The sequence below is a fragment of the Cololabis saira genome, chromosome 6 (assembly GCF_033807715.1).
Source record: "Cololabis saira isolate AMF1-May2022 chromosome 6, fColSai1.1, whole genome shotgun sequence".
NCBI lineage: Eukaryota > Metazoa > Chordata > Actinopteri > Beloniformes > Belonidae > Cololabis > Cololabis saira.
Genome location: NC_084592.1, coordinates 23,923,975 through 23,946,413, shown reverse-complemented (window position 1 = coordinate 23,946,413; position 22,439 = coordinate 23,923,975). Strand labels below are relative to the sequence as shown.

Here is a 22,439-nt window from a genome sequence, read left to right as displayed (position 1 = left end):
TTGCGGAGGTATTTCATGATCTACTCAGGTCATGATACTCAGTCCCACTTTGTTCAGACTGCTGAACGCAGCAGAGTGGCAGTCAGACAGCCTTCTCCACAGAGGGCCAGTCTTGCAGCCATCAGCAAATACACACACCGCTCTAATCCTACCACCATGCAGCCTGTTCACGGACAGTTTGCGTTTTTCTGTGCAGGCAATTGGCCTCAAAGAAAAAAGGCTGTAAAGAGTTAGTTGCACAGAAAGCACTCTACACAAGTTTGCCATCAGCAGGTGCAGTCATTCCCATGGGGCGTGCATTTTGCTTTTGTTCCTTTTCCAACTTCAGAATCTCAGTGTATTTAATAATTTGTTACTCTTGGCAAGATGTATTTTAAACCTTACAATAAATCTGGAGAGGTAATATTGTTTAAAAGGGACATTTTTAGTTTCCATCTTGGTGTACCAAAAGGCATATGGCATCACAGAAACATTCCTATTCAACTGATAAACTGACAGATGAAGCAGGATTGGTAAAGATTTTTGTTTTTAAAAGGTAAAACATGTTGATGCACGTCTTATTCGTTGTAAGCATTTAGACACATTGGGTTCTGATGTCTTTTGACACAAAAATGGGCGTTTTCCTAAGAGACCAATCAAAACCTGGTGCGCTTCATGTGTTGAGAAAAGCACCGCTCCGGCGGCCAATCCGCGTGAACATATCAAACGCCCACTTAAACTTTTTGCGTGGCCGCTTTCCACGAGGGCAATTCACGGGTAGTTCATTTTAAATCAATGACTTAATTTAGTAGCTAAAAATAGATATTTTTTTATTCATCCTGCAAACCCGTGCGAATTTACTTCAAACAATAACTTCGGCTAATATGACAAACATCCTCTCGGTTTACGGAGTTGTTAAATCTCTGAGGCAAGGATGCATGGTTGGCAGAAAAGTGGGGAACATTGGCTGGATGAGACTTCAAACTGCCAAATATTTCAGCGTGAAGGTAAGCAATCACACAAAAGTCGCTGTTTTCGTGCATAAATGACACGGTTTGGTCAGCCGTAAGACTTCTTCGAAAGCGCTGTTAGTGGAAACCCGCGCCGCGTCAGGCCAGACTTCATGAGAAAAACATTCAAAATTCAGTGGCACATGCAGTACTGATAGTTAGATAACCTACAGTCGGTGTTTTTTGCAGTTTTAAAAAAGAGCAAGGACTGCTCCTATATTCGGCATAGAATAAAATACAATAAAAGTTTAAAAAATGAACATAAAGATGCTTAAAGTACGAAGTGTGAAGTCTTTCCCATCAGAAATGGGCCTCATTTCAGAATGACAAGATAGTGGGAAAAAAGTTGAAGTATTTAAATACACTCTGCCTGCTGGGCTGTCATTAGAAAAATACAAGTGAGCAATGGAAATGTAGTGCATTTTAACCAAGAAACAGTTTATAAGCTCATAGTTCATATGATTTATAGACAGCAGCTGCTTAACTTGCATCACAGAGAGTTGCATCATGTTTGGATCCAGAGACACTTTCTTCTTGCATTTTGTCAGAGATGTACTGGTAGCTGATCCTGTCATTGTTTTCAAGCACCATTTAGCCTACTACATCTTTGAGCCATAATCCCTTCATCATTTCATTCACATATACATATACATAGTACTGGAGTTGAGGGGGGATGAGGGGGGATGGCATCCCCCCCCGAAATAAAAACGGTCAAAATCACCCCCCTGTAAAACTGCCATCCTGCCTTTCCATCCCTTATGCCATTTCATCAATTAATGTGGTTTTACTGCTATTTCAACATTTAGAGTCATCACCAGAAAAATAACACCAGAAAAATAACTTATTTGACAATTTTCACCTGTTTCAAGTAAACTTTCACTTGAAATAAGTAGGAAAAATCTGCCAGTGGGACAAGATTTATCTTCTTATTACAAGCAAAACAATCTTGTTCCACTGGCAGATTTTTCTACTTATTTCAAGTGAAAATCTACTTGAAACAGATGAAAATTGTTGTTTTTTCCAGTGATGAGTCTTGTTTTAAGTGTAATGAGATTTTTTTTTAATAAAATGAGACATTTTAACTAGAAATAAGACAAATATTCTTGTTAAGATTTTGAGTTTTTGCAGTGATCCATTTTACTTATCCTGTGAAGGACAGAGGAATATCGATAAGTTCAGAAAAGTGTTTTTTATTGTTGTGTTTTGATGTATTTGATGTAAGCCCAGTGGATATTTAAAGCTTACAGAAGGCTGCATTTAACTGCTGCTATGTCATTCCTGCAGTATTTCTGCAGGTGTTTTGGTCACTGCTATTATTTGTAATATATTTTATTATTTGTAATCAGCGCAAATTATTTGTCCCCATATGATAAAATCCACCATCCCCCCTGATTTTCTTTTACAACTCGAGTACTGCATATACATGTCAATATTTGATGTATTTGCACCTCTTTGCAAGGTACAGTAATTCTGGAGGGTGCAGTTGCACCAACCTTAACGTTCACACGCACTCTCACCAACTCAAATACAGACACGCACTAACGTGCACTAACGTGCACACGGGACCGAAGAAAAAGACATTTGTCTGCCTCAGCATTCACAGCACCTTGCACAATGACTTGCAATTTCAGCGCTGACTCACTGGTTACCACCTTTACACACAAAACCTGAAATGCATCTTATTTCAAACTATTGGCTTTGCTCCGTCCAAACTTGGTTCATAAAAAGGGAATATAAAATTCCTGGGCGAGGATCTACTTGTCATCTTTCTACTGTCTTTTTTAACTTTCAGGCTCAGACAGCCCACCTGGTGTTGGGGGATGGTACCAGGATGAAAGGGTTTTCCTTTGGGCACGATGTCTCTTCAGCCGGGGAGCTTGTCTTCAACACTGGCCTGGTGGGGTGAGAAGACTTCCCGACTTGTCCTGTAACACTAATAGATCTGGAACAAAACACGTTAACAAACTTATCCCATATTTAAAAATACTTTGGAAAATTGTCTGACTTTCCCTGCTCATGTTAACCCCTGGGAATAACCTGGTTTTCTGCAGCAATTTGCCTGTAAATGTGATCAGATTTTCACGTAAGTCACAATAACAGACAAACACAATGCGCTTAAGCCGATAACGTACAAATCCTCTTAATTTCACGTGGCTTTATCCGACACAGCCATCAAACATTCACATTGCTGTTGGAAAAAGTAAGTTAACCCAGAAACTAATTATTTAAATAAAAGCTGATTGTACTTCTTTCAACTAGAAAGAAGAACTCAAAAGTAACAATTCAAATGTTTCACTGGAAATGGCAAATGTCTTCCCGAGCGCATGAGGTTAACATGTGCAAGTTATTGAACAGGCAGGGCGTCCATGGTAGAACTCCATGAACGACGATGATAAGCTCAAAAAAACACTAATTATGACACTAATAGGACACAGCTTACCGATGTAGAAACATTACCCAAACAGTAAAGTATGGTTGAAGGAAGATCATGGTTTGGGCTTGCGTGGCCGCCTCAGGGCCCAGACCCAATGCCATCATCAGGAAAAAAGGAATTCAAGATCTTAGAAAAATACACTGCAGGGTAACGTCAGGGTGGCTGTTGGCCAGCTGATATGGCAGGACCATGACCCCTAAACATCACAGCAAATCCCCCACAGTAAGGCTTCAGAAAAAGAAAATCCACCTCCTGGATTTCTTCCAGTCAGAGCCCAGACCTCAATCCCGTAGAGATGCTTTGAAATGACCTCAAGAGAGACGTCCACACCAGAAATCTTATAAATATGTCTCAGCTGAAGCGGTTCTGGGCCCGGGAATGGTAAAAAATAAATTCTTTGTGAACATTGTGCCGATCTGATCCAGTGCTGCTGAAAGCCTCTGCCTTTTGGTCATTGCTCTCAAAGGAGGAAGCTGTTAACACCAAGCGTTTGATTACTTTTTTCCAAAAGTGCTGTGAATTTTTAAAAGGTGTCTCTAAAAAAACATGATAAACAATCTTTTTTTTTATTATTGACTTAAACACACTATGTTTGGTCATTGTTGCTACTTAAGCGTCTTTGAGATCTTTTAAAAGCGCTCTATAAATAAAATGTATTATTATTATTATTATTATGAAGTGAATATTAGATCACGTTTTTGTGCCAAATTAATGTCAAACACCAGTTAATCCCAAGGGGTTCACAAACTTTGTCTTGTCATTGTAAGTTTATTCATAGTTAAAGGGGACCTATTGTGAAAAACATGTTTTCTCTTGATTTAGCATATATAAAGTGGTCTCCCCTCAGCCTGCCAACTCAGAGAAGGAGGAAAACAACCAAATTCTGCAGTGTCTGTACAGCCGCCCGGATGAGCCATCCAGTGGGATGTGGCTTCTACGAGCCGTTCAGATTCTGCTCCCGTTGTTACGTAACCAATCGATCGGTTGGCCTCCGATGCGTGAAACCACGGCCACAACTAACTCTGCCGGCCGGAGCTTCCGCCATTTTTCCGTAGCGGTGTATTGCGTCATTCAGGCAGCCAATCAGCACAGTGCCTTATTATCATAGCCCCGCCCACTCAGAATCCCGCATAGATAATGAGGTTAGACACTAGCCCCTTTCACACAGCCAGTTCGAGGCGGGAACGTTGCGCCTTTAAGCCGCCTCGCTGTTCTGTGTGAAAGTCACGGAGGCGGAATGGGGGGGCCAAGTGGCCCCACCAATAAGCCGGCAGCGGAGGTAGTCACAGAGCCGTCACAGAGACGAAACGGGGTCTGTGTGAATGACACAGCCGGCATGCCGCTGACATGACGGTCGGACTGACGCTGTCGTCACGCCTCTGATTGCGGAACGCCGGCATGCTGTGTGAATTTACAGACGGGAGCGGCGTTATGCCGGCGTTGTATGGTTCTGTGTGAACCAACAAAGGCGGCGTATTGGCAGGACTTCTTTACACCAATATTGCGGAATCTCTGTGTGAAAGGGGCTACAGTGATGATAAACACATGGTTTAGAGGCTGAATTTCTAATTTATTTAGCAAAACTTGTTTTTAAGACATTCAAGGCCTGTTTAAAATAGGTATCAGATGCCATAATAGGTCCCCTTTAAGTTTGTATTCATAGCACAGAAATGTGCCGCACTTCAACACCACGACATCTTGCCATGTTGGTCCTGTGGTTTCCCTGACTTCAGGTATCCTGAGGCCCTGACGGACCCCAGCTACCGAGGTCAGATCCTCACCCTGACCTACCCGATTGTTGGGAACTACGGTGTACCCAACACCCAGGAGCTGGATGAACTGGGGCTAAGAAAACATATAGAGTCTGACCGCATCCAGGTACGTTTTGGGGGGATTTATGAGAGCCTCAAATCTCCTATAAATCTGCTAGACATACTTGTTCTGATTCAATTTTGTTTTTGTTTTCACTGCTCTGATCGTAGTAATCACAGCACAGTGTTTCATTACATAATCAATTAATTAGTTTAACAAGAGAAAATTGAGCATGTCCCTGAGGAATTAATTAAACCCCCTTGATAAGTAAAAGACAGATTTTTTTTTTTTTTTAAATTTAATGCAATTTAATTTCTGTTGTCTGCAGGTCGGCCAGACAATTGCTACTGATAGAACCTTTATGCAAAATCTTTCTAGTTGCGATAAAAAACAAAATACCAGTACTGTGCAATTAACTATATTTTTTCCTTGTGAAAAAATAACTTTGTAACTGTGTTGAGAATTTTCTGTTTATAGCAAAAAAAACAAAACAAATTGAGTGTTTTAGCCTCTAAATCAGTGGTTCTCAAACTTTTGGTTGATAAGAATTTCTTTGTTTTACTGTGTAACAATATTCAACATTGCTATCAATACACTTTTCAAAAATGCTTCTCTGTGGAAAATGTGTTTAAAAACGTGAACAACTCCCAATTGAAACAAGCCCCATCAAAAACCCGTCCTTTATGCCCAGAGGGGGTTCTAGAGTCTCTTGGGGCCCTGGGCAAAAATTCACAGGGGGCCCCTCCAACTAATTAATCAACCTTATATAGTAGATAATCTGACACCAACGAATAATGTGAAAGAATTTTTTTTTTTTTTTTTAAATAGTGCACATTTGTATTGTTTCAGAGTAAAAATATAAACACCACTGGCACGCAAGGCACAATTACTTCCATCCCTGCACCTGAGAAGCACATTTTCTAAATTTCCTGCTGATGAATTCACTAACTTGGAATTCTTAGCTTGACAGTTACGTTTAGTTGGACACAGCTTTGATTTGATAGCTGAAGAGAGAGTTTTAGCCATTTTATTTGCTGCCTACCAGCTGAGTAAACAAGTTGATTGCAGGTGTCTTTACTGTGACGCTCAGCATTAGCAGGACAGACTGAGCTGCTCTGAGCTAAATTAGTGAAGGTATTACCTGCACTACTTATTTTTGCTCCTCCTATGGTTTTTCTTTCGTTGGGTTCGTTTGACTGACCAGCTCTCATCAGGTTTGTCTACGTAACACACAGCCAGAGTGAGAGGTCGAGGCGGGGCCCTTTCAGGGCGTTCTCCACTGGCCGAACACTATCATTGCAAATTCTCCTCATCACTGCTCTGATGCAATTCAAAGTTGCTCAGCACTCGGGGCCCCAAGCAGCCCCTCTGATTATGCTATCAGTTTCCAAGCATTTATTTTTTCATTCATTCATACCGCCCCCCCACTTTGGGAACCACTGCTCTAAATTTTGATAATTAAAGGTGGAATGAGGGATAATTTTATTGGTTAACATTAATGTTGTCCCGATCGATCGGGCCCGATCACGGCATTTTGAAAACATCGGTATCAGCCAAAAAAGTATCGGGACATACCTAGTTATTCATGTTTTTAAAAATGAATTGGCAAAAACTGAAGGGGCCGAAGTGTGATGCTGTGGTAACTTTGTGTCTGTTCGACCTGTAATTTTACACGATTGTCTGTTTTATCCATATTACATACAGTTCAGGTGGTTCAGGTAATTAAATCTGTGAAAAAGACATGAGAAAGTGTGCACTGATTGAAGTGAGTGGAGTTTTGCACTGAAATATGATTTATGATGGTGAAACTTCAATGTTTAGCCCAAATACAGAATTGAGCTGTAGGAAGTGATCTGGTTTTTTGCTCTTCTTTAACGGGCTCAGTGAGTTTTGTTAGAGTGCTGATTCCAATCTCTGGGGTCTTTGCTTTCAAGCGATAAATGGCTTGTTTTTTTTGCAGCAGCTGATCACCACTGCTGGCTTTCTCAGGCCCGTCATGTTCTGGTATTCTATTCTGCTTTCACTTAGCAGTGTGCTGTTGGAATTGTGTTTTGTTAAGATGAAAGTGGCCGTTAAAAAACAGTGTGCTGGATCGCTGTGTCATCTCCGTTGAGCTGCTTGTTAGCAACAGGTTGACAAAATCGGCATCAGCATGTTTTATGTGTGATGAGGGACTTGATTCTGCAGGTGTGATTTGTGATGGAAGTTGAAAGGAAGGGACTCAGTATTTTGGTTGTATACTTTCAAAATTCATCTCATCCGTGCAAATTTTACAGGCATGGCCTCTTTCATCCCTTAAGGCACCGAGAGGTATTATTTTCCATCTTGCCTAAGGAGAAAGATATTGTTGAATTTGGTCCTATAATAAGTTGTACAATTAAAAATTTCAGAATAGTAGAAAAACAGGCTAAATGTGACATTAGAGCCCAATCTCACACTCCTCTCTGGAATAATCATGGTTTTACCTCAATATCAGTCATGAGCTTGTGGTGGTTTTCATGCACTGGGGGACATACTGTATATGGCTCAAATGGACTTATGAGTTTTCAAGAACTATGTAAACCTTTTGATATTCCCAAATCCTCTTTTATTCTTTATCTTCAATTGCGGTCAGCGTTACGTACTTACGGAGTGCCACGGATGTCAAATATGCAAATGCACCCAATTATTAAAAAGCTATTCATCTCCCCAAATAAAGGATTTATCACTTTTTAATATCAATGGCTCTCAGAGGTAAACAACTCTACAATCCAAATACAGACTAAAAGGGATTTAGTAGTAGATTCTTTAGACTGAGAAGCAATGTGGGATAATGTTTCAATGGATCAAAAAACCCAAATCACCAATTGATTCAGTTCAAATTCTGTCATAGAACTGATCAATGGGTTGGACACCAATTGATAGGTTTCATGCCAAACGAACAACTACCTTGGATTGTAATTTATGCCATAATGTTTAAACGTATGGTTTTAAATGTATGGTATGGGACTGTGAGGAAGTCTCAGTCTTTCTGAAGGGAGGTAACTTTGATTTTGATTTTGATATTCCTTTACAACCAAGCTTATTGTTGCTAAATGATGACTTACAGATTGAATGTAATGAGAAACTAGGGCTGGGCGATATGACCATAAATCAATATCATGATAATTTGGGCATTTTTACTTCGATAACTATAAATGCACGATAAACCAAACTTGAGAACTTGAAAGCCTTGTTATTTCGTCAGCAGGTATGTCAGCCGCTTCTTTGTTTGAACCATCAGCCATTTTCTTGGGTTTCCCTTCTCGTTCAGACGCATGGAGTCACGTGATTAGAGACACACACGTTGTATACCGCCTAAATGACAATAGCCTATCAGCACACACAATCAAAACAGACAGTTTATTTTTCTTTTTTTAATCAAAACACAGAATTTATCGACATAGGAAAATGTATGTCGGTCATCGCAGTGAAAGTCCGTAACGGTACATTTTTGGTTTATCAAACAGGCCTATGAGAAACTGCACAGAGATGGCTAACCCCACATAAGCTTCCTATTAAGAAGTGGTTGTCGTACTTTCAAGATATATATATATATATATATATATATATATATATATATATATATATATATATATATATATATATATATATATATATATATATATAATGTTGGTGGTTTCTGGTGCAAGGTGGGAGAGAAGTGCAGCGGTGGTTACACACTTGCTTGCTTTGTAATCTGTGCACCAAAATCTAAATAACATGCTTTGAATATTACAGGTTCTACTTTCTTCTTCTTCTTTTTAATGTATGTCTTGAGTCATTGGGTCAGATGTTTGGTATCTGAGGTTGGTTGGTGGTGGTGTCACTGATAGGTTGTTTTCCCACCCTGGGATCCTGTCAGGGCTTTTACAGGCATCAAGTCAAATCATCTTTGCAACCAAGTGCTGCTGATCAAATCCAGTTCATAAAATGATCATCAAGTACCAGCACTTCTATAAAAAACATAACTTGAATCAGTTTGTGGATCTGAAGTAGGGATTTTTTTAAAGGTAGGGTAAGTCATATCTTGATGAGAGCATGTCTCTTGAACAAAACGTTAACAGAAAGCAGAGAGGTAGCCCTTCAATGGCCCTCCCTGGCTGATGAAAAGAAAAGTACCATCATAAAGTTTCTCAAGCCTCTCCTTCCATCCCCCACTTCACGTGCACCAACATGAGCACAAACCCGCCCCCTCTCAGTGATTGGCTGGAGTAATGTTTATTATAGTTCAGAGGGCGGGCTGCTATATGGAGCCAAGCTGGTATGAAGACCAGTTTTTCCCACACGGTGCCCATGAGATAGGCAGCTAGTGGATGGTGGGATTCTCTGAATATGACAGAAACTGTTCTGGGTCAGAGCGTGGAATCCCCTACTTGACTTTTGGCACATATTTCCACAGAAATAATCTTATAAATTATTTTAGAGAAATAATTGTTGCCACTCATCAGTCTGGAAAGTACAAGGTCAGCAAAAATGTAGCATTCATTATTTATCCAATTTGTGAAGATTATTCATAAATGGAAAAGTTCACAAGTTCAAACCCTGCAACGCTCAGAATGACTGCAAAACATCCAAACTGTAAGCCGAGTTGTAAAGGAGTGATGATTTGGGCTCGGAACACGGCACCTCGTAGTGAATCAACCATGAACTCCTCTGTATAGTAAAGTATCCCAGAATAAAATGCGTAACCTGGTGTTCAACAACTAAACGTTTGGTCATGCAAAAGGATGATGATGCCAAGCGCACCAGCAAATCTACAACTGAATCGGGGAGCTGCAATGACCCCGTCAAAGTACAGGATTTTGAGGAAAAAAGAGCCAAAATGAGAGGAATGGAAACAGATGGAAAGTGGACAGTGCGAAGGCCCTATTGTATCTGTAGGAATTTTTTCTTTCTTTATTCTTCTTTCTTTCTTCTGACGAAAGGAGGGCCTTTTTGCCCCCCTAAACGTGCCCAAAAAGTCACCAAATTTTGCACGCAAGCCAGGCCTGGCGAAAAATTTGATATTTAATGGTTTGCATTAATGGGCGTGGCAAAGTGGCTCAACGGCGCCCCCTAGAAAACTTTGTGCCTCAAGCCCCACAATACGGTTTGACGTACATGCACGGAAATCGGTACACACCTGTATCATGTCACAACTTAAAGAAAAGTCTCTCGGTGCCATGGCTGAAACCGAACAGGAAGTCGGCCATTTTGAATTAATCGTGCAATTTTGGCGAAATTTATGCCATTTCTTCAGCCGCTTCAGAGCCCGAACCGTAACGTGCACCCAGGTGTGTTATACATCAAAATGTGCGTCTCCATCCTGCGACGACGCGCATTACTTTTCTCTTTCAAAAGCGTTACTGTGGCAACGCTAGACGCCAAAAAGTGCGCACCCCCTTCATCTGATTGGTCCATATTTGATAGTTCCCCAAAAGTCACCAAATTTTGCACGCAAGGCAGGCCTGGTGATAAATTTGATATTTCATGGTTTGCATTAATGGCCGTGGCAAGATCGCTTAACAGTGCCCCCTAGAAAACTTTTCTCTGCCATAATCTTTGAATGGTTTGACATAGAGAGTCGTGGGTGGTGTCATCGGACTCTGTATTTGGTCCTTGACCTTCATTGGCCTGAATTAGCCCCGCCTCTTGTTCTGATTGGTTGTCCCTATTTTCGGTTATAACTTTTGAATGGTTTGACATAGAGAGCTGTGGGTGGTGTCATCAAACTCGGTTTTGAGTACTTGACCTTCATTGGTGCAAATTAGCCCCGCCTTTTCTTCTGATTAGTTGATATTTCATAGTTCCTATTTTCGGCCATAACTTTTGAATGGTTTGACATAAAGAGTCGTGGGTGGTGTCATCGGACTTAGTTTTGAGTCCTTGACCTTAATTGGTGCAAATTGCACATGCGAGGGCCCGTTCATCGCTGCTTGCAGCTTTAATTATTATTATAATTTTTTTCTGACGAAAGGAGGGCCTTTTTGCCCCCCTAAACGTGCCCCAAAAGTCACCAAATTTTGCAAGCAAGCCAGGCCTGGCGAAAAATTTGATATTTCATGGTTTGCATTAATGGGTGTGGCCTAATGGCTCAACAGCGCCCCCTAGAAAACTTTGTGCCTCAAGCCCCACAATACGGTTTGACGTACATGCACGAAAATTGGTACACACCTGTATCATGTTCCAACTTAAAGAAAAGTCTCCTGGCACCCAGGCCGAAACCGAACAGGAAGTTGGCCATTTTGAATTAATCGTGTAATTTTGGCGCAATTTATGCCATTTCTAGACGCCAAAAAGCTTTCTGCCATAACTTTTGAATGGTTTCTCGTGACTCGTGGATGGTGTCATTGGATTTGGTTTTGAGCGTGAGGGCCCGTTAATTTATTTAGAGTTTATAGCTGCTAATGCCAGTTCCACAAAAACACTGCCATATATATATATATATATATATATATATATATATATATATATATATTATTCTTAGGTTACTTTAGCGCGAGCCTTGGAGGAATACCTAACATAGTCCGCCTTTAAATCCCAGTGATCACCTGAATATATTCACCTAAATTCCTGATTTAATTTATTAATAAATTACTGTTAAATACAGCCCCGTATATTTGAAGTCACGCTTTCAGAATTGGATTTAATGGGCTTTGTTATTGGACTTGAATGTTTCTTGAATGGAACGTTGTTTTTGAAGGTTTACACTGTGTTTTTCTGCTCCTGTTAGGTTTCTGGTCTTCTAGTTCAAGACTACAGCCACGAGTACAGCCACTGGAACTCTGTCAAGTCTTTGAGTCAATGGCTACAAGAGGAGAAGGTTTGATTTCAGATTACCCAGGACCTGGTGTGATGTCAGAGGTGAATGGGACTCTTCTGTAAATGATCATTTCGCTTTCCTTTAAAGGTTCCCGCACTGTTTGGGATTGACACTAGAATGCTGACCAAGATCATCAGGGACAAGGTTCTTGCAAAGTTCTGCTCTGCTGCATCTTGAAACGGATCAGTTGACCACAAGCTGATATCTTTATGTTTCTCCTCAGGGTACGATTTTGGGAAAGATTGAATTTGATGGTCAGCATATAGAGATATGTGACCCCAACCAGAAAAACCTTGTAGCAGAGGTTTCAACCAAGGTAACAGCTGCAAGATATTCATATTTCACATCATGATAAATAAAATTGGACTCAGAAAGAGTCCCGTCTACTAAAAGAGTATAACCTCTATTTGCTGTTTCACTACTTTTTTAACCAGGAAATCAGAGTTTTTGGAAAAGGCAACCCATTCAAAGTGGTGGCTGTTGACTGCGGGATTAAACATAATATCATTCGGCTCCTGGTCAAGGTGAGAGTGCATGCTGTTGGAGTCACAAAACAGGCTCTTTATTGAGTCTGCATCCTACCTAAACTACACAGCTGGAGACAAACTGTGTTGCTCTGCTTTTGCACCAGTCAAGCAGAGAAAATCAATTTTAGTGTTAGTTGAGAATCAGGGATTAGATACTGCATGGTGAGTGAAAATTTGGGGCTTTGGCTGATCATAATGCAGCATCTCTGTAGGAGTCCCAGCTCTAATGATGACTTTTTGTGTTTGGTGATGTCTTCTGAAGTAAAGATGCTTGTGTGCACTGCTGGGGTGATGATGTTCTGTGTGTGTCGTCGCTGCAGCGCGGTGCGGAGGTCCACCTAGTGCCGTGGGACCAGGATCTGCTGAGTTTAGAGTACGACGGCCTGTTCTTATCAAATGGACCTGGAGATCCATCGCTGGCTGAGACACTCGTCCACAACGTGCGCAAGGTATGAGGTTCCAAGGAAATTACATCTTTCACCTTTTTATTGCAATATATCATATTTGACCATCTCACTTGAAAATCAGCACGAATTAAAAAATTATTTCAATTTTAATTTCATCTGAAGGAATATTTTACAAGTTTTCGGAACGGTCAGCTAACTTACTTTCGGTTTGCAGAGTAACTTGACTCCTGTCTCAGCCATCTTTTGTGATATAGTGTATGTAACTGTCTTTACGGCAGTAAGTCACACATTAATGACAATGGTAAAAACGTCAAAGCAGAAGTAAAAAGAAAGAAAAAAAAAAATTAAAAAGTGATGACAGAAGAGAAAACAAGAGAGTGACCAACAAGAAACCAAACAAGTAAATCTTCACGCTCCCTGAGCTAAATATGTCAAAAGTTCCTTTGTGCCGTTTGACAAAGTCAGTTCACTTTATTTTTACAACGCCAATTCACAACAAAGGCAATCCTCACAGAAACCCCCCCCCCCCCCAAAAAGCATGTTGATGCATTCCAGTTGAGTCCAGTTCATTGTACTTCAGTAACGTTCAATTGATTGAAATTGAATCTAAATTCATAAAATTAAAATTTGTGAAAAAAAACACCCAAAAAGTCAGGAAAGGTGGCTTTTTCCCTCAACTATTAGGGATTTTGGCTGATGGTTCAACTGAATTCTTCAAAAAAATAGTCTCTTCAGGAGAAATGCCTGTTCAAAAGTGTTGTATTTAGTTTTTCTAACATCGATTGGTTAAATACTTGTGTTGTGTGAAGGTGCTGGAGAGCGACTGTCCACAGCCGGTGTTTGGGATCTGCATGGGCAACCAGATCACCGCTCTGGCTGCAGGAGCAACGTCCTACAAGCTGCCTATGGGCAACAGGTGAACTCCTCAATATCCAAGCGTAGACCAAGGGCCAATCCCAATGTTCACCCTACTTGCTACCACTAGCCCTCACCCACTACCACTTCACCCTCAAAATGAAGCCACAAGGGGTAGGGCTTTGTAATCTTCCCTAGGGATTGGGACACCACTTGCTACGTCACTGCGTGGTTTACGTTTGGGTACGTAAGCGACTGTGTAGTTACGTTTGCACATACGTCACACCATATCAGGAAGCCGAGAGCTAAAAGCTGTTTTAATTTCCGCTGTAGCGCTGTTAATATGCCACTTTATTAAGTTTTAATATTATTATAATATATAAGTAACCGTTAAGATCCCCAACCTGGGCTCAGTTTATCCAAATAACGCCTGTTAAGAAATTTGCTCCGATGTTTTCGGGGATGAGAAGAGCCGGGAGCAGCAGCAGGTTCTGCGTTAAATCGACGCATAGGGTACGGCGTAGGGTACGGCGTAGGGTACGGCGTAGGGTACGGCGTAGGCACTGCGTTGGTGTAACGCGGAACCATAAATCAGCCTTTATTCTGGCGAGATCTGAAAAAACTTTGCAACAACAAGCAAGCAAGTGATTATGTACATTCACTGAGTGAATATTATGAAAGTAAAATATATATTTCTCGCTAGAAATGTAATCAAAACGCATTTTTATGCAGAAACTAACTCAAAATATTGATTTTATTCACTAAAAATGAGAAATGTCCGCCATGTTTTTTTGTTTGATTCAGTCTGCAAATGATGACGTAAAGCATTCTGGGAAATTTTCTCTAGCCCTCGGACGGCGAGTCAGCATCTGAAATCCCTCGCGCTCAAGGGCTAGATTAATACCCCCTACCCCTCGTTATGCCCACTACCCCTACATGCAAAGAGGAATTGGGACACCACTACCCTCAAGGGAACGCGCAAAATTTAGGGGTAGGGCTAAAAAGTAGGGCTAGGGGGTGTATTGGGACTGGCCCCAAGACATCTCCGTGAAGGAAAGTACAGATGGTTTAAATGGGATGTGCTATGTTTTGGGTGTTTGAAGTCACTAGAAGAGGCCACATGAACTATCACCTGAACTATAATCATAGCAGCTGGTTTTAGGAGGTGGAGTAAATCAAGTGGCTCAATCCAGTCCCCCAAAGCTTTTGTGCTTCATCTATGTGGTATTTTGACTAAAGCAGGTCACTGACATTTAATTAAAACCTCAGGAAATTGTGCTAACTTTTGAGAAAAGGTCATAATACGTATCCTTTGATATGCTTCTCTATCCTGCGAAGACATTATCTATTTTTATAGATTTCAGGATGTAATCTCCCCTGAGGAATATATTATCAAAAAGGAAAAGACAAAAAGCTTACTTTTTAATGCATGGCTGTGGTTCCCCAGGGGCCAGAACCAACCTGTGCTGAATGTGATGACAGGCGAGGCCTTCATCACGGCCCAGAACCACGGTTACGGCATTGACAGCGAGTCGCTGCCCCCAGGCTGGAGTCCACTCTTCGTCAACGCCAATGACGGCACAAATGAGGTTCATTTTACATTTTTTTTTATTTTATTTTGCACATTCATTCTGTTTCAATATGACAGTCCTGTAGTTTTCTTCTGTCTTTGATTTTAAAACCATAAAAAACAGCTTTTTTTCAAAAGTAACATTAGTCAAGCAAATAGAAGGAACCTACAGATCTCTTTAGACAACAACACCTTGGAAAGACTCACTGCTTTCAGTTTTTTTATGTCCTTATATATAATATGCATAATTTCCAGGGCATCATGCACAACAGTAAGCCTGTTTTCACGGCCCAGTTCCATCCAGAGGCTAAAGGCGGTCCCACCGACACAGAGGTAATTAAAGACTTTGATGGTGCTGCATAAAGTATCTGAATACTATACTGCCACTAATTAAAGGTGTATTCACAGGATGCAACTGAGGTAAAAGTTAACATATTCTGGTGAAGTAGCACTTGTGCGGATGATAGCGTTGAAAATTAAAGCTACGTTCCGATAACAGAAGTTTCCAATTAGATAAATGAACACCGGTGTATTTCCGGCAGGGGCTGGTCTAAGACGCTTTCTGACAGAACGTACTTTGTAAGAAAGGAATTGGCTTTAGTAGGGACGAAGCCGCTCCGTTTGATTGATTGTCGGGCCATTCCCAGCTGACACATTAAAGTTGGTCCTTGGTTGGATACAGGTTGCAATGGTAGATAACTAATTATGTAGCACTGCAAGTAACCATCATCCAACATCTAATCAATGTTAACTTAAAGGGGACCTATTATGGCATCTAATACCTATTTTAAACAGGCCTTGAATGTCTTAAAAACAAACTTTTGATTGTTTTTGCTAAATAAACTAGAAATTCAGCCTCTAAACCATGTCTTTATCATCCCAGTCTCTAACCTCATTATTTATGAGGGATTCTGAGTGGGCGGGGAGGCTATGATAATGAGGCTCTGTGCTGATTGGCTGCCTGAATGACGCGATACACCGCTACGAAAAAAATGGCGGAAGCTCCGGCCGGCAGAGTTAGTTATGGGTGTGGTTTCACGCATCGGAGGCCAACCTCTGTAAATCGCTCCCGTCGTTGCGTAACGAAAGGGAGCAGAATCTGAACGGCTCGTAGAAGCCACATCACACTGGATGGATCATCCGGGCGGCTGTACAGACACTGCAGAATTTGGTTGCTTTCCTCCTTCTCTGAGTCGGCAGGCTGAGGGGAGACCACTTTATTATGTTAAAGCAAGAAAAAAAAACATGTTTTTCATAATAGGTCCCCTTTAATATAATTAGACGTCATTTTATCATGCGCCTTATAACCCCCAAAATACGGTATTCTCTCTGCTAACTCTGCAGACCTCGCTGCGCCAGCATGATCTGCAGATGTCTTTCAGGGAGGGATGGGGGAGCTCCTGAGTGACCTGGTTCAATTTATATCTTGAATCCCAGTCCGCCGTGTCAGACTATTCTTTGGCAGTGTTCTGTCTGCAGGTCCAGCTCTTATTATCACAGAGATATCATCAGAAACTGCTCAAAGAGGAACATTGATCTTGCAAGCTCGAATCATCATTGCAGTTATTATCGTCACCTTCTTCTCTGAAAGTGTCCACCACTTTGCTTGTGTATAGCTTCTACTGTTTAAATGTTCTTTTCATCCAACAAAAAAATGCATTTAAAACCAACATAATGTATTTTTTTTCCGGTTCCATATGTTTAAGTCCTTTCAGCATGATCGAGTGATGCAATCTTACTCTGTAAAGTATTACAACATGCTAAATTCCTGCCCTCCCAAGTATTTGGACAACTCAGCTAAACAGCTTCTAACTCTGCATGGCACTTCTGTGGAGCCACTAAGTGTTGGGTATATCTCAGACAAGACTCACCCGTTCAAACATTAGGGCCCCTTTATCTCAACTCAAAAGCCTGAATGAATCAGCCAATGAAAGAGAAAACTCAATCTAGTCCTCATCAGGACTCAAAATGAGGTAAAAACAACTGCAGATGAACAAAACTTGATTATACAATGTCAAGCCAAAAAAAATACCAACCTTTAAACATGACTGAACATGCAAACAGAAAAATATTCCATCATATATGCATTAGATTTATATGTTGGCCATAATTATAGGATGTAAATGCTTATTATAACAAAATTCTGCAGAATTCTTAGACTGTATAAAAATACGTAGCGTATTATGTGGGGGAAAAAAGTAAAGTAGGACTCTACTGTGAATAAAACTTCCTTTGGACTTGACATATGGCTATTACGTCATTCTGACGTCTGGACTGACCCGGATGTGAGCTGCAGCTCGGCCGTGTGGAGGCAGCACACAACAAGGACTCATTCCAACGCCTGCTTCGTCTCAGTCACCACAAAGTCCTGCAGCAAGCAATCAAGCAACCAGACCATAACAAAGCTTTTACCTTTCTAAAATCTTTTGTGCTACAGTCAAACGGATGTGAGAGTTTTGATTTTCTTTGTTTCTGCAGTTTCTCTTTGATACATTCATATCCCTGATCAAGAAAGGGAAGGAAGCCAGCATCGTGTCGGTCATGCCCACAAAGCCCAGCATCCCTCCCAGAGCCAAGGTACAGCCATGCTGAACAGTAATGACACTGACAGAAGACAGGATAGCCTCAGTAATTAATATTCTTACAGATCTCCATGTGACTGTTTAGACGTTTTTTTTATGCTTAATGAAAATGAAGCTCACTTTTACACAGCTGCACTTCAGTTTCGTGTAAATGCTATCATTGCTGTGTTCATTGACTACCGACTTTGTGCTGACGCAGGTGTCAAAGGTGCTGGTACTCGGGTCTGGAGGTCTGTCCATCGGTCAGGCTGGAGAGTTTGACTACTCTGGATCTCAGGCCATCAAGGCCATGAAGGTGAGAGAGTTTGCTGATTTTCTCTGGTCAGAACTGAAGCTAGTTGGAATCAATTATACTGAAGTTGGATTTTTTCCAAGTGTGACCGACCAGCATCAATATAAATACATGACTGTATTTTCACAGAGCAAGACTTTCTTACTCTTGTTACAGTGATCACAGGCTTTTTAGAAGACTTTAATATTCTGTGATTCATGATGAGTCTTTCTTCTCTTCTTATTCATTTGGCCCACTGGACATAAAAATGTCCAGCGAGCTTCAACATCAAACTAAAGTACCAGGTTGAACTCTCTGATAACTAGATGATCGTAATAATTTTTACAGAGTCCACACTCGTCTGTGGCCGCGCTTTCCTCTGTGTAAATACCACACATCCTCCCTTTAATGCTTCTGTCAGTACTGGTTAGTATTTAATTCACCACTAAACGGCAGATTCACTGGAGAAAAACATCCTAGTAAAGCTTCATTTAGAAGTTACTTTTATGGAAGTCTTAAATGAACACTATTTACTCTCAAAGAAGTTTGAATAATCTGCCGTGCGGACAGTATGGTTGCCATGTGTTTTTGCTGCAGGTATTATTAATGCATTTCTGCACAGATGCAGCTGGGACATTTGGCAAAAGCCCGGGGGCGGGGGGGGGGGCAGTGCTCGGTCACCACTGCAACAAGTCAAAACATATGGATCATTATTCAAAAATATGTTTTTAACGACCCTGAAATCAATTACTGACAGAAATACATGCTTTTGAAATAAAATAACAATGCACTGAACCTCTTTTTTTTTTTTTTTTTTTTTTTTTTTTTTTTACTTCCTTTCCATAAATATATATATATATATATATATATATATATATATATATATATATATTACTAGTGCGGTCAAACGATTACATTTTTTTTGAGCGAATAATTAATTAAGATCTGTAATTAATTAATCTAATGAATTGCTTTTTTAATTGCACCTAAAAATTGATGAGAAAAGCCCTCAACTTGAGGTGTTTTCCTTTGAATTCATCACCTTATTGTGGCAGATCAAAAGATTGATATATATAACAACAAAAAACAACGGGAGCCTACCAGCGTAAAGGCAACTCGCAAACAGAAAAAAGTTAAATTAGAGATTAAAAAATAGATTAAGCGCTAAACCAGCCTGTAATTAATTAATCGCAATTAAAGCGCTAATTTGACACCCCTAATTTATATTTATTTATTTATATATATATATATATATATATATATATATATATAATATGTATGTATGTGTGTGTGTGTGTGTGTGTGTGTGTGTATATATATATATATATATATATATATATATATATATATATATATATATATATATATATATATATATATATATATATATATATAATATGTGTGTGTGTATGTATATATATATATATATATATATATATATATATATATATATATATATATATATAATCAATCCTTATCAGTCATCGGAACGTGCATATATATACGTTCCAATGACTGGTAAGGATTATGATATCAAAGAAATGTTTTTGATGTCGTTTGATGTTTTCAAATGAAACTTTTGCAATAAAAGTTCAAAAGCATTAAAAAATTCCAACCAGCTAAAAACAACAATGCTCCATCTGAACAGAATAACTAACGGGAGGATTTAAAGCTTTGAATTTGAACAGAGTTTCTGATCCCTGCTGACATTTTGATACGTGGTCAGTGAAACATCCCAGCACAGCCCTCAATACAGATATTGGATCAAAATGATCCCCTCTCTCCTGTGATGCTTTCAAGTTTGTGGAACCTTTGTGATTGATTTACTCTTTTGTAAGAGTAAATCTGTGTTTTCTTTTGCATCATTAAATGTGACTCTGTTGGACATGCAGGAGGAGAACCTGAAGACCGTGCTCATGAACCCAAACATCGCTTCGGTTCAGACCAATGAAGTGGGCTCCAAGCAGGCAGACCAGGTCTACTTTCTGCCCGTAACTCCGCAGTTTGTCACTGAAGTCATCAAAGTGGAGCGCCCGGACGGCATCCTCCTCTCCATGGGTGGACAGACAGCCCTCAACTGTGGTGAGATGTGCAGAGTGGTTGGCTGTAGGGATGGGCGGTATGGACTAAAAAATGTATCACGATCATTTCTGGCATTTATTCCGATAACGATAAAAATGACGATAAAAAAATACCAATTCGACTCCATCTTTTTAACTATAAATCACCACATTCAGTCTTTGGAGCCCCCAAAACACTGCTCTAAAAGAATACTAAAAAAACTACACCAATTAAATTGAATTTTTCTTTCTTTCTTTCTTTCTTTCTTTCTTTCTTTCTTTCTTTCTTTCTTTCTTTCTTTCTTTCTTTCTTTCTTTCTTTCTTTCTTTCTTTCTTTCTTTCTTTCTTTCTTTCTTTCTTTCTTTCTTTCTTTCTTTCTTTCTTTCTTTCTTTCTTTCTTTCTTTCTGGCTCATTTCTTTCTTTCTTTCTTTCTTTCTTTCTTTCTTTCTTTCTTTCTTTCTTTCTTTCTTTCTTTCTTTCTTTCTTTCTTTCTTTCTGGCTCATTTCTTTCTTTCTTTCTTTCTTTCTTTCTTTCTTTCTTTCTTTCTGGCTCATTTCTTTCTTTCTTTCTGGCTCATTTCTTTCTTTCTTTCTGGCTCATTTCTTTCTTTCTTTCTGGCTCATTTCTTTCTTTCTTTCTGGCTCATTTCTTTCTTTCTTTCTGGCTCATTTCTTTCTTTCTTTCTTTCTTTCTTTCTGGCTCATTTCTTTCTTTCTTTCTTTCTTTCTGGCTCATTTCTTTCTTTCTTTCTTTCTTTCTTTCTTTCTTTCTGGCTCCTTTCTTTCTTTCTTTCTTTCTTTCTTTCTTTCTGGCTCATTTCTTTCTTTCTTTCTTTCTGGCTCATTTCCTTCCTTCCTTCCTTCCTTCCTTCCTTCCTTCCTTCCTTCCTTCCTTCCTTAAATCAGCTTTACACAAAAACGTCATCAACGTGAATTTATCATTTTTACCCCGAGATGACAAATTCTTACCGTGGGGAATTTTTTTGACGGTTTATCGTGAACGGTAAAATATCGCCCATTCCTAGTTGGCTGTGTCAGAAAATATGGAAAACATTTGCATCCCGGATGAATGCATTACAACAATAATGTTACTTACTCGCATTTGCTCTCAGGAGTCGAATTATTCCACAGTGGGGTCTTGGAGCAGTACGGGGTAAAAGTCCTGGGAACGCCGGTGGAGTCCATCATGGCCACAGAGGACAGGCAGCTCTTTGCTGACAAACTGATGGAGATCAATGAGAAGATTGCACCCAGTTTCGCTGTGGAGTCGGTAAGAGTCCACATCCAGTCGAGTAAAAACCAGAACATAGTTTTAGCCACTTTTGCAACTTATTTTTTGTATTCAAAGAAGTTAATTCTCCCTCCAGATTTATTAGTAATAGGTTATGTAATGAAGGTCAGAAGCGTGTTGTGCAGCGGATGTGCTTGTTCCAGGTGTCTGATGCGCTGCAAGCTGCAGAGCGGATAGGCTACCCGGTGATGCTGCGGTCTGCTTACGCCCTTGGAGGTCTGGGATCTGGTCTGTGTGCGGACAAAGACAGGCTGGAGGAAACTGCCCAGAAGGTCAGACTAAAACACAAACAACCGGGCATCGGCGAGGCATTGCTGAGACCTTTTCATCTACATTCATTTCATTTACTCGATAATTGATATTCATTATGAATCATTCATATGAATTAGTCACAGCCATAAACTCAATCATTGTAGCCTTAGAGACTTTTTCAGAATTTACTTGCATACCTAAAACAAACTCAGGATGTTCAAACAACTTTGGTCTCTTGCCAATAAAGGAATCCTTTGCAGTTGCTAGGCAACTTTCTTTTTTTGTGCTTTTCCCTCTTTCCAACATTATGTCTAACGGCTCAATTGGTTGTAATATCTGCTCACAGACGGGGCAGGTTTGTATAGATTGCTGCATATCTTTTATGTGCCTTACCTTTCCTTTATAAACTGTTTTTATACTGCTTGCTTTGTTTGAATAGTTCAATGGCAGATGCCTCTTATGCTCTGCAGCTGCTCATCTCGCTAAGTTTCTGTCAAAGGACAAACATTTATGAAAAATCCAATGCAACCTTTCCTTTAACCCTGTTGATCCTTGTCTGCTATC

General features: G+C 40.1%; 1 protein-coding gene across 2 annotated transcripts in view; it reads left to right on the top strand.

Annotated features, from left to right (window-relative positions):
- Positions 1-736: 736 nt before the first annotated feature.
- Positions 737-22,439, top strand: part of cps1 (carbamoyl-phosphate synthase 1, mitochondrial) — a 98,179-nt gene continuing 76,476 nt past the window's right edge. Inside the window, exons 1-16 of one of the 2 annotated variants that reach the window (XM_061723737.1) lie at positions 737-986; positions 2,782-2,891; positions 5,157-5,301; positions 11,969-12,058; positions 12,146-12,202; positions 12,282-12,374; positions 12,493-12,582; positions 12,906-13,034; positions 13,802-13,908; positions 15,295-15,436; positions 15,673-15,750; positions 17,896-17,994; positions 18,199-18,294; positions 20,163-20,352; positions 21,445-21,602; positions 21,767-21,895. In XM_061723737.1, coding sequence (XP_061579721.1) covers positions 864-986; positions 2,782-2,891; positions 5,157-5,301; positions 11,969-12,058; positions 12,146-12,202; positions 12,282-12,374; positions 12,493-12,582; positions 12,906-13,034; positions 13,802-13,908; positions 15,295-15,436; positions 15,673-15,750; positions 17,896-17,994; positions 18,199-18,294; positions 20,163-20,352; positions 21,445-21,602; positions 21,767-21,895 — 1,836 coding nt within the window. In that variant the 5' untranslated portion in view covers positions 737-863. Of the gene's footprint in view, positions 987-2,781; positions 2,892-5,156; positions 5,302-11,968; positions 12,100-12,145; positions 12,203-12,281; positions 12,375-12,492; positions 12,583-12,905; positions 13,035-13,801; positions 13,909-15,294; positions 15,437-15,672; positions 15,751-17,895; positions 17,995-18,198; positions 18,295-20,162; positions 20,353-21,444; positions 21,603-21,766; positions 21,896-22,439 lie in introns of those variants that run through there. The other variant, XM_061723738.1, reaches the window with a different exon arrangement.